Here is a 15534-nt window from a genome sequence, read left to right on the forward strand (position 1 = left end):
TAGAATATATGTGTGAGTGTGTAATAAAAAGGAGTAAAAATTCAGAGTGAAGCCCATTTTTCCCCTATTTTATAATTACACAGACGTGGTCTATTTTTTGAGGGCCGTATTTTATACTTTCACTTGCATCTAGACCTACTAAACACTACGCACTAAATGTCATGTTAGTTTACATATTAATTTGACGTATTACATATCTGTACAAAGTAGATGGGCTAACTTTTGACCACTAGTGTGTATTTCGGACAGTGACCAGAATGATATAGTGGTTAGCAAGGACATTTTAACATCTCCTGTCGAAGTAGATGCCATTGCGACTATTTCACGAGGTAACTCGCCGCGTGCAAGACAAAAAATCGCACGTCGGCTGTTAACTTCATGACTCGATGGGACAAGAATTTCTTATATTTTGGCAAGTTTACGAAGGGTTAGTGCATTTTCTATAACGGCGGACCTAATTTGATGAAAATAGTCGCACTTTTTCTCATTTTATTCATCAAAAGCTGTTAATTACAAACTTTGGTGTCAGAAAATTAATTAGAAACCATCTTTCTAAATCATGTCGTTGACACTTTAAAGTGACAAATTACATAGACTTTTATAAAAAAAATATCTTTAAAGTAAATTGAAAATTACTGGATGACTTTTTTTTTTTTTGGTAAACATATTTTTCAGTTAATGCTTTAACTTGCAACATCAGCAATAAAAATAACCCGACAGTTTAAAATTTACAGGGAGACTTTACTGTTGTAAGCTGCACTAATTTTATACTTTGAGAAAAAAAAGCATCAACAAGCATTAGTAACTAAAACAACAAAACAACAAAATACAATTGAAAAGAGCAGTATGACTGTCGTTTGGACGTCTTTTTTTTAAAAAAAAGGTTTGCAATGTATTGGAAACCTGACCGGCTAATATTGCAAGAAGCACAAACATCTTTTTATAAAGATTTTTTCTTTAACATGCGAAAATACATGTATAGTTTCTTTATGGAAAGAAACAATTTATTAGTTTTATAAGACTTCGACAGATTGGTTTTCTCCTTTCGATTGCTTTAAGTCTCTGAGGATGAGACATACACAAAAATCTAAAATCTAAAAACTTGCTTTTCATGTATAGAAACCTCTCCTTAGAAGCAGTGTGGATATTAAAATCTCTAATAAATGAATCCAGGTGGAGAACTATTTTATAATATTTCAATTTGTGCGTGTTTAGCAGCCTTAAAGCGTGGCAGAATTGCAGAAATCTGATCAAACTTTGTTACAATATTCATAAACTGATGTATAAAACTTGTGTCTAGGCACACAATGTAATATATTAATCGTGCTTAGGGTGAAATATTTCACATAAAATTCTTAGCTTCGGGACATTCTGATATTAGAATTTAACTGATACGTGGCAGTTCCCACTTAGTAGCACACATACGTTATATCCCTATGGATTCATATTAATTAGATTTTCCCACTATTTCAAATACACCTACTTTCACATAATGTGGCCGCATATCGTCTGTAAGCCGCAAATGTAGCGTAAAAAGTGAAAGCGACGTAGAGATAGCCATAAGCCGTAATATAACTTGAAAATCGAAAGTGACTTGATATAGAAGTAATTCGGGCTTGAAATAGGATTGGATAAGAACTGGCGCCAACTGGACAAGTGATATTCACAAGAACCCTGTTATCATGATTAAAATCAGTATCGAAAACCCTATAGGCGAATTGAAGGCTTAATTCTCCCCGGTCTTTTGTCTTTTTCGTGTTTTTCAGCGGTACTGGAATCAAGTCGTCAATTTGAATTAAACGCTTGGTAAATAATACAACTTAAAATCGCCAGGATACGAAGAAACAAGCCATGACAAGATACAGACGAATTAAATTGCGATATATTTCCAATGCATTTAAATCGTTTGATGAAAAATTCTCGTAGAAACAACGGATGCAATAACCCGGAAATAATGCCATCTTCTGCTGAAACTGACAGCTGTGCGATCGTTTGGTTTCATATCATATGCGGCATCAGAAGTAATTTCTCGCATAACTTCAGGCTGTCAAAATTATTACATCAATTTTTTTGCAGACGACATAAATGGATTTAGCTGCAAAGTATATCTAAGTCATCAAATTTCGATGCCATGTGAAAATAACCAGTGCATTTGTAACAGAAAATGTTTTATACATTTCGCAAGAATCTCTCCTGAGACGCCTTGCCTTGCACCTTTCTATAAGCAGATGAGAATATAGATTGTAATCAGGCTGTTTTCTTCAAGACTTTTTCTAATGGCATCTTAGATTCTGATAAAACTCCCTTTTTTGATTTGTCATGTTTGTAATTTATTTAATGAGACAAAAAGGGAGCAGTGACGTCACAAATTTGACGCTCATGCGAAGAAATTGCAGAAGAGAAAACAAGACATCAAAGAAACTGTGCGGGCATGCAGAAGCATTATGTGTTTTAAATATGAAATAAGAGACTATATCTTGATGAATTTCCGAGTCGTTTTGACTAAATTTCTGACAAAAAGTTCCCAAAAAACCTTTGTGAAGGGAAATTATACTAGATATTCGATAACCCGTTGCTAATGGCGCGCAATATCTGATCCGGAGCGCGCAGTTTCGTATTTTATGGCGCCAAAGTGAAGCTTATTTGATTCAGTTCCACTGGGCTTGCATTAATTGGGTTTAAATCAAATAAGTTGAGGGATTCGATCGTATGCGCACAAAATGCCTGATAATTTTTAAATAATATAAATCACGCTCTGAATCATGCTTTCAGCTTGTAAAAGTCTCAAAATACGTTGCTGAAACTATATCATATGCGTCTGCTTTAAGTTTGATAGAAATAAAATTTGAGTTGTCTTCCATATACTAATTTCAGCCTCGCAGAAATAACCCATTGTAATGATTATATATCTTTATATTCTTATTTTTGCAGACGATACTCAACTCGATGCACAAGTATCAACCTCGTTTTCATCTAGTCCGAGCAAACGACATTCTCAAGTTGCCATACAGTGCTTTCCGCACATACGTGTTCAAAGAAACTCAGTTCATAGCTGTCACGGCTTACCAAAACGAAAAGGTAAAGTGCATTTTATAACAATATACACTTTTATTCATAATAAGCTTAATATGTGATGTATCCTTAACTGTAGTTTTCTCCCAGAAGACCCATTCCCCTGTAACAAAAATCCCGAAGAAATGTTGTTGTTTTTTTCTTGCTTTTTTTTTTTTTTTTTTTTTTGTAAGTTTATTTTTCTCTTGAAAACAAGTAGTAATATTTATCACTGATACTGGAGATTGCGTGGTCAACATAAAATATTTGGAAGCTATTTGGACCCTCTAATTATCGGAGTCATATCAGTCTGTGTTACTTCAAGGTTTAATTGATGACATTTTAACATCATAAAAGCCTGAAATGTGTCTCCTAAGTATTTAACAAAATCAAGAGACCCGTCTGATATCGTCCGGTAGTGGATACATTCTGGTCTCACCAACATTAGAGACCATTAAAACACACCATGAATTAAACTTCAAAGAACTATTTACATTACAAAGTAAACTGTAGTCGCGGAGTGATTTGTTACTCCCTAGATGTCGTGTGGCGCCCGTCAACGCTGCGAGAAAATAGCGCTCTACAAAAGCGCCCCCTAGCAACATTGCCATTGGTCGATCATGATGGAATTAATACCCACTACCACGTAAACTGGAAATAGGCTTCCTTAGAAACCGATATGATACTGTATTGAGTATTATTATCGTGTATTAAGTTCCACAATCGATGCCTGTTCTCCGCGTTATTATTGGTTGATATTCTCTCAAAATTGTCAGGCTTCTTGAGACGTTTTCTATCAGACACGAGAAGCTCTCCATAAATGCACAAAAGACATGTCCCTGAAATTAGCAGATCAGTTTACACTCCTAAAGCAGACGACATGAAAAAGAGCGGTAATACAAAGGATCTAATCAAGCATAATGGTAGTTCTGTGCAGGCAATGACTTGTGATCGAAAGCATATGATTTTCATGTGGTCAGTTAATGAATCTAGTGATTATTGGCCATTACTGTCCATTAGTTTCAAGGCGGATCAATGGCTTTCAACAAAACTCGGAACAAATGAGTTTTGTATTGACCAAAGGGCAACGCTGTCCGATGGGTAGACATAAAATGAACATGTTCGTAAATGTCCGAACTAATTAAATAATCAAACATATTTTGTCTGTTTCAGATCACCCAGTTGAAAATAGATCACAATCCATTCGCAAAAGGGTTTCGTGATACTGGAAGTGGCAGACGAGAGAAAAAGTAAGTCGCTTTACTTTATTAAATTGACATCATATCCGAAATGGCTTTATTTGATTTACTTGTTCATCCCTCTGCTCCGGGTCGCGACATTTCCAAACGAGATTTGACAAGACACGCGCAATTTGATTCACATTTTCTGTTTGATGTGTGCTGTTCTGTTTCCATAATCGAGTTAGGTATCATTTTTTGCCTGGTCATAAGTCTTAATTTTCAATTCACTCCCATTCAAATCGAAGCCTAACTTAATTTTGGGTCTCAAGGACCCTCCTTGCGTGTTTTTCAAGTCACGCTTCAGTTTTCGACAAAAGAACATAAACGTTGATTAGGTAGTGATGAGCAAATGATTGCAATTTAAAGCGCAATTTATCCCGAATTGGCGATGAAATTCTGTTTCATGGTAATCATTTCTCCCCAGAATTTGTGTAAATCAGCCACTGATTGAAGTGTTTTATTCACTTCGGCCGTAATCAGAGAAATATTTCGAAAGCGCCTATTATGATGCTTCAAAGTTAATGGACGCTTTGTAAACGCTTAACCAGATATTTAGACGCTTCCTAAGACACGAAATTTGGAGCTTAGAGTGAAGTTAAGGCACTTACTTAATTTCAGTTGAGATAATGGAATAATTATGAAAACGCAAGCTCCGCAGAAACTGATCGTAGCAATTTCCGGTATGGGGAAAATTCCGACGACTAACTTTCTGGGCAAAAGTAGGAAGAATTGGAAAGAAAATGTATTCGTGTTTAGCGAATAGTTCAAGCATTTATAAAAGTTGTTCAAATAATAATATCTGAAAACGTTAAAATTATGACTGTATTACAAGATATGATTTCATAATATATTATACACTATACTTCAAGGCCAAAATATTTACATTGCGTATCAACGGCAAAAATTACATATAGATGTAAAAGATATACAGCCAGAGGTATAAAAATGTAAAAGTTTTTGACCATAAATTAAAAGATTATCTGTATGAAAGTGATCAAGTGTATGTTAATGTCACACTTAGCAGCAGGCTTCAAACAGTCTCAAGTCGCCCTCCTTTTGAAATCCAAATCACCTTAGTAGACAGTCTATGTTTACATAGAAGCGACAAATTTCCAATGTTTTATATCCATGTCCGTCGTACAGGAGTAAAATATTCATGTTTAAAGGGGTGAAAATGATGTTCATATTTGCTTTGATATGAGTGTTATCGCACGAGTTTGTCTTCTGCAGTTATTCGTCTCGCGCTCATGAAATTATGTCTCGCGCTGAAACTCTGCTGTAAATACTGAGTGGCATCGCAGACGACTTCCGCGCGCGGAAATTCTTCTTCCAACACAGAAAGTAAACATCTTTAGTGTAAAACAAAACAGGAAAAATAATGTTTGGCAAAGAAATCACCACATTGAGCAAACATTATTTTAAACGGCTTCGAAAGTGCAGAAAATTAAACTATGTTTGACATACTTCAGAAGCTGTATCATGCAGTAATTAACTTATTTTTCCAAAAGACAAACCTGAGAAATTTAAGATAATTTTTTTGAAAATATAAACACGTTTAAGACCGGTATATCTTTTTAGAACATTTCGATACATGTTTGCTCTTTATAGGATGTGGATGAGGACGGGTGTGTGTGTGTGTGGGGGGGGGGGGGGGTATTAATGGTGGTGGGGGGGGGGGGGGGGGGGGGGGGGGGGGGGAGGGGAAAGGAGCAATCCTTATATTTCTTTTTCAGGATATAATCCATGTACATTTATATTTATAAAGAAATTTTTTCTTATAATCATTGCAGACGACTTATGCTCCAGTCACACCATCAACAGCAACAGAACTGCCACAGCACAGATGATCAGACGATTTCAGAGCGTGCCAGTGACACAGCTCACAGTGATGACGAGGACAATGAAATATGTGTCGTAGAAACAGACGACAAACCGTGCAGTTCAGATGATTCCTATACACATCTCACTTCCGGTACGTTTCTGAGTATTACTTGAAATTTTCCCATTGTTTCATTTCTTTTTGAGCAATCTAAATATTTACTTTAGAAATCACACAACAGATATTATGGAGAGAAAATAAATGATAAATAGATTAAATCAGGCCATGAAATATGGAAAATACACATAAAATGCCCGAATGTGATACAGTTTTGTTATCTTTGTTTATAAATAAACCACACACTTCTGAGTGTTATAAAAGTATAATATGGTAACTCCTTAGGAAAAGAAGGCAAGACGGTTGTCTCTAATAACATTAACGTGAGTACACAGAGCGTCTTAAAGCGAAAGGTAAACACATCTATTACAAGCCAGACGTCCTCTACAAATTTAAAGGGAAAACATTTTAAAACGAGAATTTACGTGTCACTTCATTTTTTTTTTTTTAATCTTAAATAATTCAATACATGTAAATCAATAATGAGTAAAACATTGTCAATGATTCTGTTTACTTTTTTTTAATAAAATAAAAATAATTCATAGTCTTAAATATTGCATAATCATATTTAATTAATCGTCTTTTCTTTGATACAATTTACCATGCATTTGTACGTAACCTTAACGACGCATTCATTCATTAAAATCACGACTTTGTGAACACTAGAGCGATGTAATTGATTGTAATTTTTTTTTAAATATCCCCTTCGGATTGTTTCTCTCTCGTCATTTTGTCTCCTTTAACATTTTAATGTCACCAAGAATCAAACTGTTACACGATCAAGATCACTTTATGATTCATTATCATTCATTCACTCATTAAGTTCATTCACTCATTAAATCATTCACAATCCCTAGTTTTTATGTCCGCACTTTCAAAAGAAAACATTAATTACATTGTTGTTTTTGGTTTAAGCGACTTTTGCGCGTTTTGGCTGCTTATGCTCTTAAAAAATAATATTTATCAAAGTTTGTTGCGTTCAAGAAGTTTCGTGAAAGATGATCCCAGACTTGTTCATCTCTCATTATTGGCGAAAGAAACACTGCAGAATAAACTTAAGTCTTGCGTTTATTGTCATAACTGAACCAGTTTCTGACTGGGATAAGTGTTCAGAAACAAATGTCACTTTTTTTGGCCTTAAAATGGGAATCTTGCCTTAATTCTAAGATAGAATGTATCAGTCACTTTCAGTTTATAAGACCACCAGCGTGGTAGGCAGTGAGACAGTTCACAGTTGAACAAATCGTCTTGCCCGTTAGACATCAAGATAAGTGAAAATTAACATTGCAAATTTTCTACTCTAACGCCTCTCATACCTACCACGATAAATCACTGTTAATCATTCCGTGTATTTTCTCTACACACATTTATTACTGAAGTTTTATCAGCCCCACTCAGTCAGTTAAAAAAATAATCTACTATTTTGGTACATGGAAAAACGAGCCCGTAATGAGCGGAAGTTAAAACTGCCGAATTTCATATAATATTTGTATTAAACTACCAATTAATTTCTAAATTGTTCATATTGGTAATCGAATTTCCCGAAATATAAACAGAGATATCTTATTATCTAGCCTTTTCATCGAATAAACCGTCGCCAGTGTTTATACATCATTAATTGAAATGAATATAGCAGACATTAACAATTTTTATCGGAGACGTTATGTTAAACTTCATTCAGAATAATTCATATTGCGGGAATTTTTCATAAATTTCGAGCCAATTTACAATATCGCTATTATTCTACAATATACCCGGTAGCCAAATCTACACTTAAAGGTGGCGAAGAGGTGTTTTTATTTGATAACGATTTTCATAAAACGGTGGGTGGTAAGCGGCCCTCAGCGAAAACTTTCACAAATTCTGATTTCTGATAGCTACTGATATGTGGCGGGGTGATGAATTAACGTAAACTTACAAATTAGATAGGATAGACGCGTTTCTGCCTAGCTTCAAGCACTTTGGTATAGTATGATATGTCAAATAATTACTTAAAATATTATATGCAGCCTTGCAGGGCAATTTTTTTACTATTTTCCTAAAAAGTGACGTTTTAATGCTCTTTTCGATCTGAAAGTTTTATTCGAACAGACAATGAAATTAACTATTTCTAACTTTTGGATATGCTAATAAGCTGTATTGCAGTAGTATTCGGATATCTATATCGCACAATATCCGACTCACATTAATTGTTTCTGCGATTGTCAGAATCATTGGCTTGCATTTCCTGTTGCAAGACGACATTGATATTTCTTAACAAGCATTCGGTACGTCCATTAGACTATACCCATCTCATCTATGCCAACTTCCGTTAAGTCACGTGACAATGATGGCGACTGATATTCAGTGATATTATCAGCCCGACAATGTAACCGTCAGTAGGAATTAGTATATATATGAATGACTTTCACCCCCGCCGTTTTATCCTATTCTCAAGGGAATACGTAAATTATTGTTTAAACCAATAGAAATTATTCTCAGCACTCTCAGTGCCAACATGGAATCTCTTTGAGTCGAGAGGCTTTGTACCGCGGTGACTTGTTACTGATAGTGGGGGTGGGCGTTTTGGAAGAATGATTTGCGGCTTTTCATAAACAAGTCATATTCTGGCCAAATATCAAACGTTTAGTGTCTTAACACACGACTCTGGAATGCCTCATAGCCTTGCATGCACATATTTACAAAATGCTTTGCACGTTATGAATTCCCAGATCAAAGTCTGCCGGCAAGAAGATATATGCAAAGTACTTAGAATTTTAGTGAATGGTTTCGTTATTAGGGTAAATCACCACTGCAATGGCCTCTTACACACGCACGTCTTTCAAGTTTACAACCCAAAATGATTTTTGTTTCTGACACACTGATCACTTATTTTAACTGTCGTTTGGTCACCAATGATAAGTATTTCTGCGGTTAAAATTGTCACCGTTTAGCCTAGACCGCAAACCGTAATGGACTCAATGCCCACTTAGTAAATAAGTCAAATTTTGACCACCGACCTATTTCTCTATCATTTCACATGAAATGTAGCCATGATAGCATTTCTCTAAACTTGAGGATTATTTTGTACGTATCCTGTTAAAGTGGCACCTCTCTTGTCAGTTGATTATAGTAAACTTTCTAACTTTATCATCGCTATCATTTACAAACTCATGCGAACTACGAAAGTTTTCAATCAAAGTCAGATAAAACGAATTCAGAATGGATAAAATTGATAAAATTTACACCACTGTTCCTTAGTATAGTCTATATTAGCATTTGCTTTTATCTTATGGGGCATTCAAAACTCCCTGTCACATTAAAATTTATCGCTGTGGGTTGAATAACTTACTAATACCAACAGCTTAAGCCGGAGTCTTTTGATATAATTGAAACGATCTTTTAATGCAAACTTGATTCTTACGCTAAGAACTGTAGTAAACATTCGGATAATAGCAGTGAAAGTTTCAGAAATTCGTTTTGAATTCACACCTCCACCAGGCGTCAAAAGTCTGTTAGCGTGTATGCCAAATTTCAGTAACTTAAAAGATTATCATGAAATTTAATCTGTGACATACACTTTTATGAGATTTCTGTATTCTTCTTGGTGAAATGAACGCACTGGCGTAAATTCATTTCATTGAAATTCTGATAAACTCAGGCTTATTAATATATTTGAAAATTAAATTGAGGGCAACTAACGCCAGAATTAGGAACTTTGTGGCAGAGATTAAATGAGGACAAAAGGTTTAATATGCAATTTAGCAATTAGTGACACTATGCTAAAACTTGGTGTGTGAAAGTATATAGATAATCACATACTAAATTTCATAAAAACTTATCTATGAAATCGCAGGTTTACGTATCAGTTTAAGATGTCAATGATTTTTATGATTCCGTGAAAGATTTGTCACCGGGGACGCTATTAAATTGCCATAAAAACTATCTATGTGTCGATACCAGTCAACAAAACCGCAGTTTTTATTAGATAAGCTGTTTAGCACAATTGCTTTCGTCGATTTTTCTACGATAAAGCCACGTTTTTATCTTTATTCCTATTTAAAAAGTTGAAAAGATAATTAGTTTAAAATTGCCAGAACAATTTTACGGTGTTAGATTGATGACTTAACAATTTTATTCTCACAAATTTTAGAAATCCGCATCCCAGTGATCTGTCAGTGCGTTTAATTTTTGTTCCTTTCGCTTCAGTTCAATTAATTTTAATGATCATACGGGAACCCGTCACCCATAAGCCTTCGTTTTTGTTGCCATATTGAACGGAATATTCAGCCCGACAGACTTTTATTTGAGGGGCGTTCTGTTGAGATAGTGTTTGACAGCGTCATTCTATTGGCCATTTATTTGTATCATTCAAGTTGAAGTTTGAAATGGGTACCCTTCACTTGAGCTCTTGAGTCAGTAATGGACCATGCTATTATTGATTTTGTTAGGTTTATTAGGCGGCCATCGCAGTGAAATGCGGCACTATTGTGATGACATTATAATAGTGATCTTTACGGGGTTTAAACTTCATTAAATCGACAGAGATAAGATGTTGATAGCGAAGTTATTGCCTCGCACTTGCCACGTTAACCTAGGGCAAATTCTTTAAATATGCGCACTATATCACACATTTGAAACAGTATTATATTTAACATTCATTTTGACTGATTGGTGTAAAATAAGTTATTTTCTAGCCTATCTTGACTTCTTCTATCTCGATTTTTTTTTACAGATGCGTGATACATTATCAGGATAGAATTAAGTATTTTGTACTAAATGTCAATCTGAACGGAATTATATATGTCTAGGCATTACGTATCTCGACACGACTTTAAATCAATCTTAGTTAATAATTAAGCTTAAATTCAGCACTGTTGTAGCCTAATCTCATTTAACGTTATCTTTTCCTGAAAAAAAATACATATTCCAGATTGATTAAAGAAATAAATCAATGAAATCTCAAATAAAATTGAACACGGATAAGAAATGATACAGCTAAAGAATAATGATGATAATAATAATGATGATGATGATGATGGTGGTGGTAATAGTGATGATGATGATGATGATGATGATGATGATGAAAACAACAACAACAACAACAAAAATGCTGATGAGAATTATAAATAATAATTATAACAACGATGATTAAACTATAATTTTAATGGTATTTAAAATTAATAAAATGGAATGACAAATATAATGATGCTTTGTATCCAATATTAATAACTCTCTCTTTCATATTTCAGGTCCCTCCCCAGCTGACCTTACAAGTGCAAGAATTGATCACAGACTGGACACCACAAAGTCGAACACGAGTCATGAAGATTCAGAATCGGAATCTGATGACAAACACGAGACATCAATGGAACACAATCATGAACCGGTGTTCACATCGCCAATCAAATCAACATTTCCGAGAAAAATAAGCGAAAGTGACTTTGTAAGCAGTTTTGATAGAAATAAATCTCCAGAAATTCACAGCCACACAAGTAACCCGGCTCTTCAGCCATCCACATCTAGTCCTATTGACTTGAATAGAAATAATGAGGATAGTGACCGGCATAGCCCTTTTGACCGGGAACCAAAGGACAGGAGTCCGTACTGTTCAGATAGTGATGATAATATTCACCATAAAAGTTATTCTGATAGAAACGATAATGACAATGAAAAATCGTCAGAGAGACTAGATCACGGTTGTGAATCTGCTACAAGTAGACTTTTAATGAAGGAACATACAAGTCCACCAAATGTAACGGTGGTGCAGCCATCAGTTACACATCCAATGTTTCCATACTTCTATCCCCATGGTTACCCTAATACTACGTCATCACTTCCATATCACATGTTATTAAATCAAGGCAGTTCATCACTGGCTGCTCATGGACTTTATCTCCCGACCTCCCACGGAGAGCTCAATCACTTATCACCGACCCACGGATTATCGGCTTTCGGACAGATACCCATGCCTGGACATCCGTTATATCCGAACTTATCACCAACATTTAGTAGCAGTACTTCTAGTTCTTTATCTGGTTCACATCTAGGGACATTGTTCGCTTCTAGATCAAACAACAGATTTTCTCCATATTCTTTCCCCATGACAAAAACTACAATGGCAACAAGTACGTCACCACTGACGTCATCGGGATATAACCTTGGACCAAGGTCACCAACATCACCAACTGCAACACAGTCTAGTCTAGGAAGTCTTAGCCGACCTTCACCTGTAAGAAGCAGAAGTCCTGTGCACGCAGCGCCGTCATCTAATCCCAATAGTGAACTTAAAAGTATAGAGCGCATGCTCAGTGTCTTAGACCGGAAACGAGAAGTTGGTCCTGATTCAACGGGCGCAATTGTTGAAAAGTGACTAAAAGGACACTTATAAACCAAACTTACTTCTTCATGATCTGCAGAATGTATCTGCGCCAGTGGTAGGCGATTAAGATGGCGAAAATTCTGCCGATAGTGCTGCGATTATTTTGACGTCATCGGTGACGTCATTAACGGGAGTGTACCAGAAGTGTCTCAGTTTACCAAAGTACAGTTTCATCAGCATTATATAAATGTTGTAATATATGATCATTCAAATGAGAAACACTAAACTGTGTTCAAGAGCAAACGTTCATAGATATAATGAGATCTTACATTTACGGACGCCATGATTTGTAGACATTAATTCATGACATCACGTGAGAAAGGACTGCTTTAATTAGCCAGATATTTCTTGTTATTTATTTTGGAGATGTTGTGTTATTGTATGGTAACATTTTATGAACTATTTTGTATAGATATATTTAAAGATTTTATATATAAAGAGGGCTATGTGCAAAGGTTCAGATGTTACTATAAATAGACATTCTGTTTTTGCCATCCGAGATTTCACCAGAAACTGGTTAAAGTTGGGTTTCAACATTGATGCCTATTTATAGGAAAAAAATATCTGAACATTTTAAATGGCAGGGAGTTTTCATACACCTAAATAGTTATTGCAAAAATAAATCATGGAAATTCTAACTTGAAAATAAATAAACACAAGAAGTCTGTTTGGTCTAAAGTCAGTTTATTCTGACACAAAAACGAGCTAAATTGACCCTCTCAGGCCAAACTAAGGACGTTTTAGCCACGGAGCTTTTAGGCAAATGTACTTAAATAATAGTGAATGCTAGTAAAATATACGATCCAATTCGAATGTTATTTTTTTTTTACTTCAAACTTCATTCATAGTATATTTCTTGATTTGATCTAAAGTTTAGAAAGACATTTATTTCTTTTTTTATATACATGTATTAAAGAAAGGTGCTTATGAAAGGATTTTGATACAGGGTCGTTACTATAGAAACATTATTCTTTAGTATCATTCATTTTCCCTAGTCAAGCTGAGGTTAGTTAGATTTGTATTAATTGCTATCAAATACAGAAGTGTTTTTTTTTTCAAAGAAAGTCCATTTTTTTAATTTTACTTTCAGAAGTTTATGACTATCATTTCTAAATTATGTAAGTGGCATTGTGTGACATATACCAAGAATTAATGTCACTTGAAGGTTTAAAAACCAGTTATTTAAAAAGCATTGGAATGAGTACGCATTGGCAGACAGTCTTATTGTCTTGTTGTTGTTTAGTATTTACAAATTTAAGGCTATGCCTTTGATTGTTGATGCATTATTTCGTATTTGTTTTCAACTGAACATTTAATTTATTAATTGAATAAATGATGATAGGGAGAAAACACAGTGTGAACTTTAAATAATGCATTGACATTATAATATGTGAGGAGAATGGATCCGCGAATCTTGGGGAAATATTGTTTTAATTGTGTATTTGTTACATGTATATTATTTGTTTTTACTTGACTCGTTGTGCTATTTGTGTATAATTTTGGAGAATGTCTGATGTATATACGCACCATGTGACGACACTGAAATAAAACACATGAAACTAAAAGGTGATTTTTTATATATTTTCAATATCTGACCTGTGTACTGTGTACTACAGGTAGAATGGCGGTAATTTGCCGGATGTTCCTCTGATCACACCCAGTAGAAAGTAGTCCATATGAAAAGAATATCGCCTTATTCATGACTAAATTAGCACTTTATGCTTTTCAGCCTGTTGGACGATGTTATGCAAATGATATATTTCCAAATTTATGTCTGATCAGCATGTTACAAAATGAAACTGAAAAGTGCTATTTCTGCATTTCATCTTGAGGAGTGCTCATGTAAACATTTTATAGCTCAGTCAATTGGCTACAACTTCTTTTCTACTTTTCGAGCGCAGTTATAAGGACTTTTAAAAAGAAAAATAAACTTGCAAGAAGTGACCGACAATAGCGGACTGAAAATATGTTGTAAAGTTTCCAAGAACACAGTTTTGAGGACAGCAGGCTCTGAGCAGCAACCTACTCGCCTATCGTTCTGTTGGTCTTCTGAAGCGGGACGTATAAGAGTATGGAAGATTGGCTTCAAATGTAACATTCTTTACTTTGATATATGAACCTGTCAAATTAAAACACGACGCATGACCACAAATTTTGCTATATTTCCTATTGCTTTATTGGTGGGAAAATCCTGTATGAATATTCCAAAGCTTGTAATGTTCAGTAAAATAATAACACAAAAAAACAACAACAAAAGAAAACAAAAAAAGGAAAAACAAAAACAAATGCTTAAGTGGCGTATTGACATGCTTAACAACAACACAGAATGAGTAACATTCTAGAAATATAATACTCCGCATACAGACTGATTCTAAAAATGTACCGGAAATGACCGTAAGATCATATGCTTTCTAAGATAAACATGTCGCAAACTATCTTGTAGAAATACGTCAATAAAGTTGCCTTTCCTTAAAAACCACTACCCTACCTTCTTACCTGTTTTGAGTTAAAACTGAAATTACCAAATGTCGATTTCAAGCTTTGACAATTATTTTTACAAACACGCAGTATGCCTTTTGAACTTGCTGTATTTCCGCAAAAGCTACACCACAACAGTTTTTTTTTTTTTTTTTTTTTTTTTTTTTTTTGCCTTTGACGTAAAACCATTCTCCTTATGTTAAATCTTGACAAAACACAAGGCCCCCAAACGAAGAAATGTCACCATTCCTGCTTCAAAATGTATCAAAACCTAGAAATTATGATGTATGATTCATGATTATCATCAATCTAAGCGGAAATAAAAAAGTTAGAGACAGAAGTTTGAGTGTGAAACTTTTTGTTTCGTGCATTGAATCTTATTTCTGATATCACAGGTCAGGCGCGAAAGGTTTCATTAACAAAACGGAAACGCAGGTGTAAGGTCCATAGCAACACAAATATTTTGC

General features: G+C 34.8%; 1 protein-coding gene across 4 annotated transcripts in view; it reads left to right on the plus strand.

The window, feature by feature from the left end:
- Positions 1-14157, plus strand: part of LOC123533954 (T-box transcription factor TBX2-like) — a 71833-nt gene extending 57676 nt beyond the window's left edge. For all 4 annotated transcript variants that reach the window (XM_045315950.2, XM_045315952.2, XM_045315948.2 and 1 more), the window contains 4 exons: positions 2932-3078; positions 4225-4301; positions 6083-6264; positions 11460-14157. In XM_045315950.2, coding sequence (XP_045171885.2) covers positions 2932-3078; positions 4225-4301; positions 6083-6264; positions 11460-12580 — 1527 coding nt within the window. In that variant the 3' untranslated portion in view covers positions 12581-14157. The remainder of the gene's footprint in view (positions 1-2931; positions 3079-4224; positions 4302-6082; positions 6265-11459) is intronic.
- Positions 14158-15534: the final 1377 nt, after the last annotated feature.

Source organism: Mercenaria mercenaria, chromosome 12 (genome assembly GCF_021730395.1).
Source record: "Mercenaria mercenaria strain notata chromosome 12, MADL_Memer_1, whole genome shotgun sequence".
Taxonomy (NCBI): Eukaryota; Metazoa; Mollusca; class Bivalvia; order Venerida; family Veneridae; genus Mercenaria; species Mercenaria mercenaria.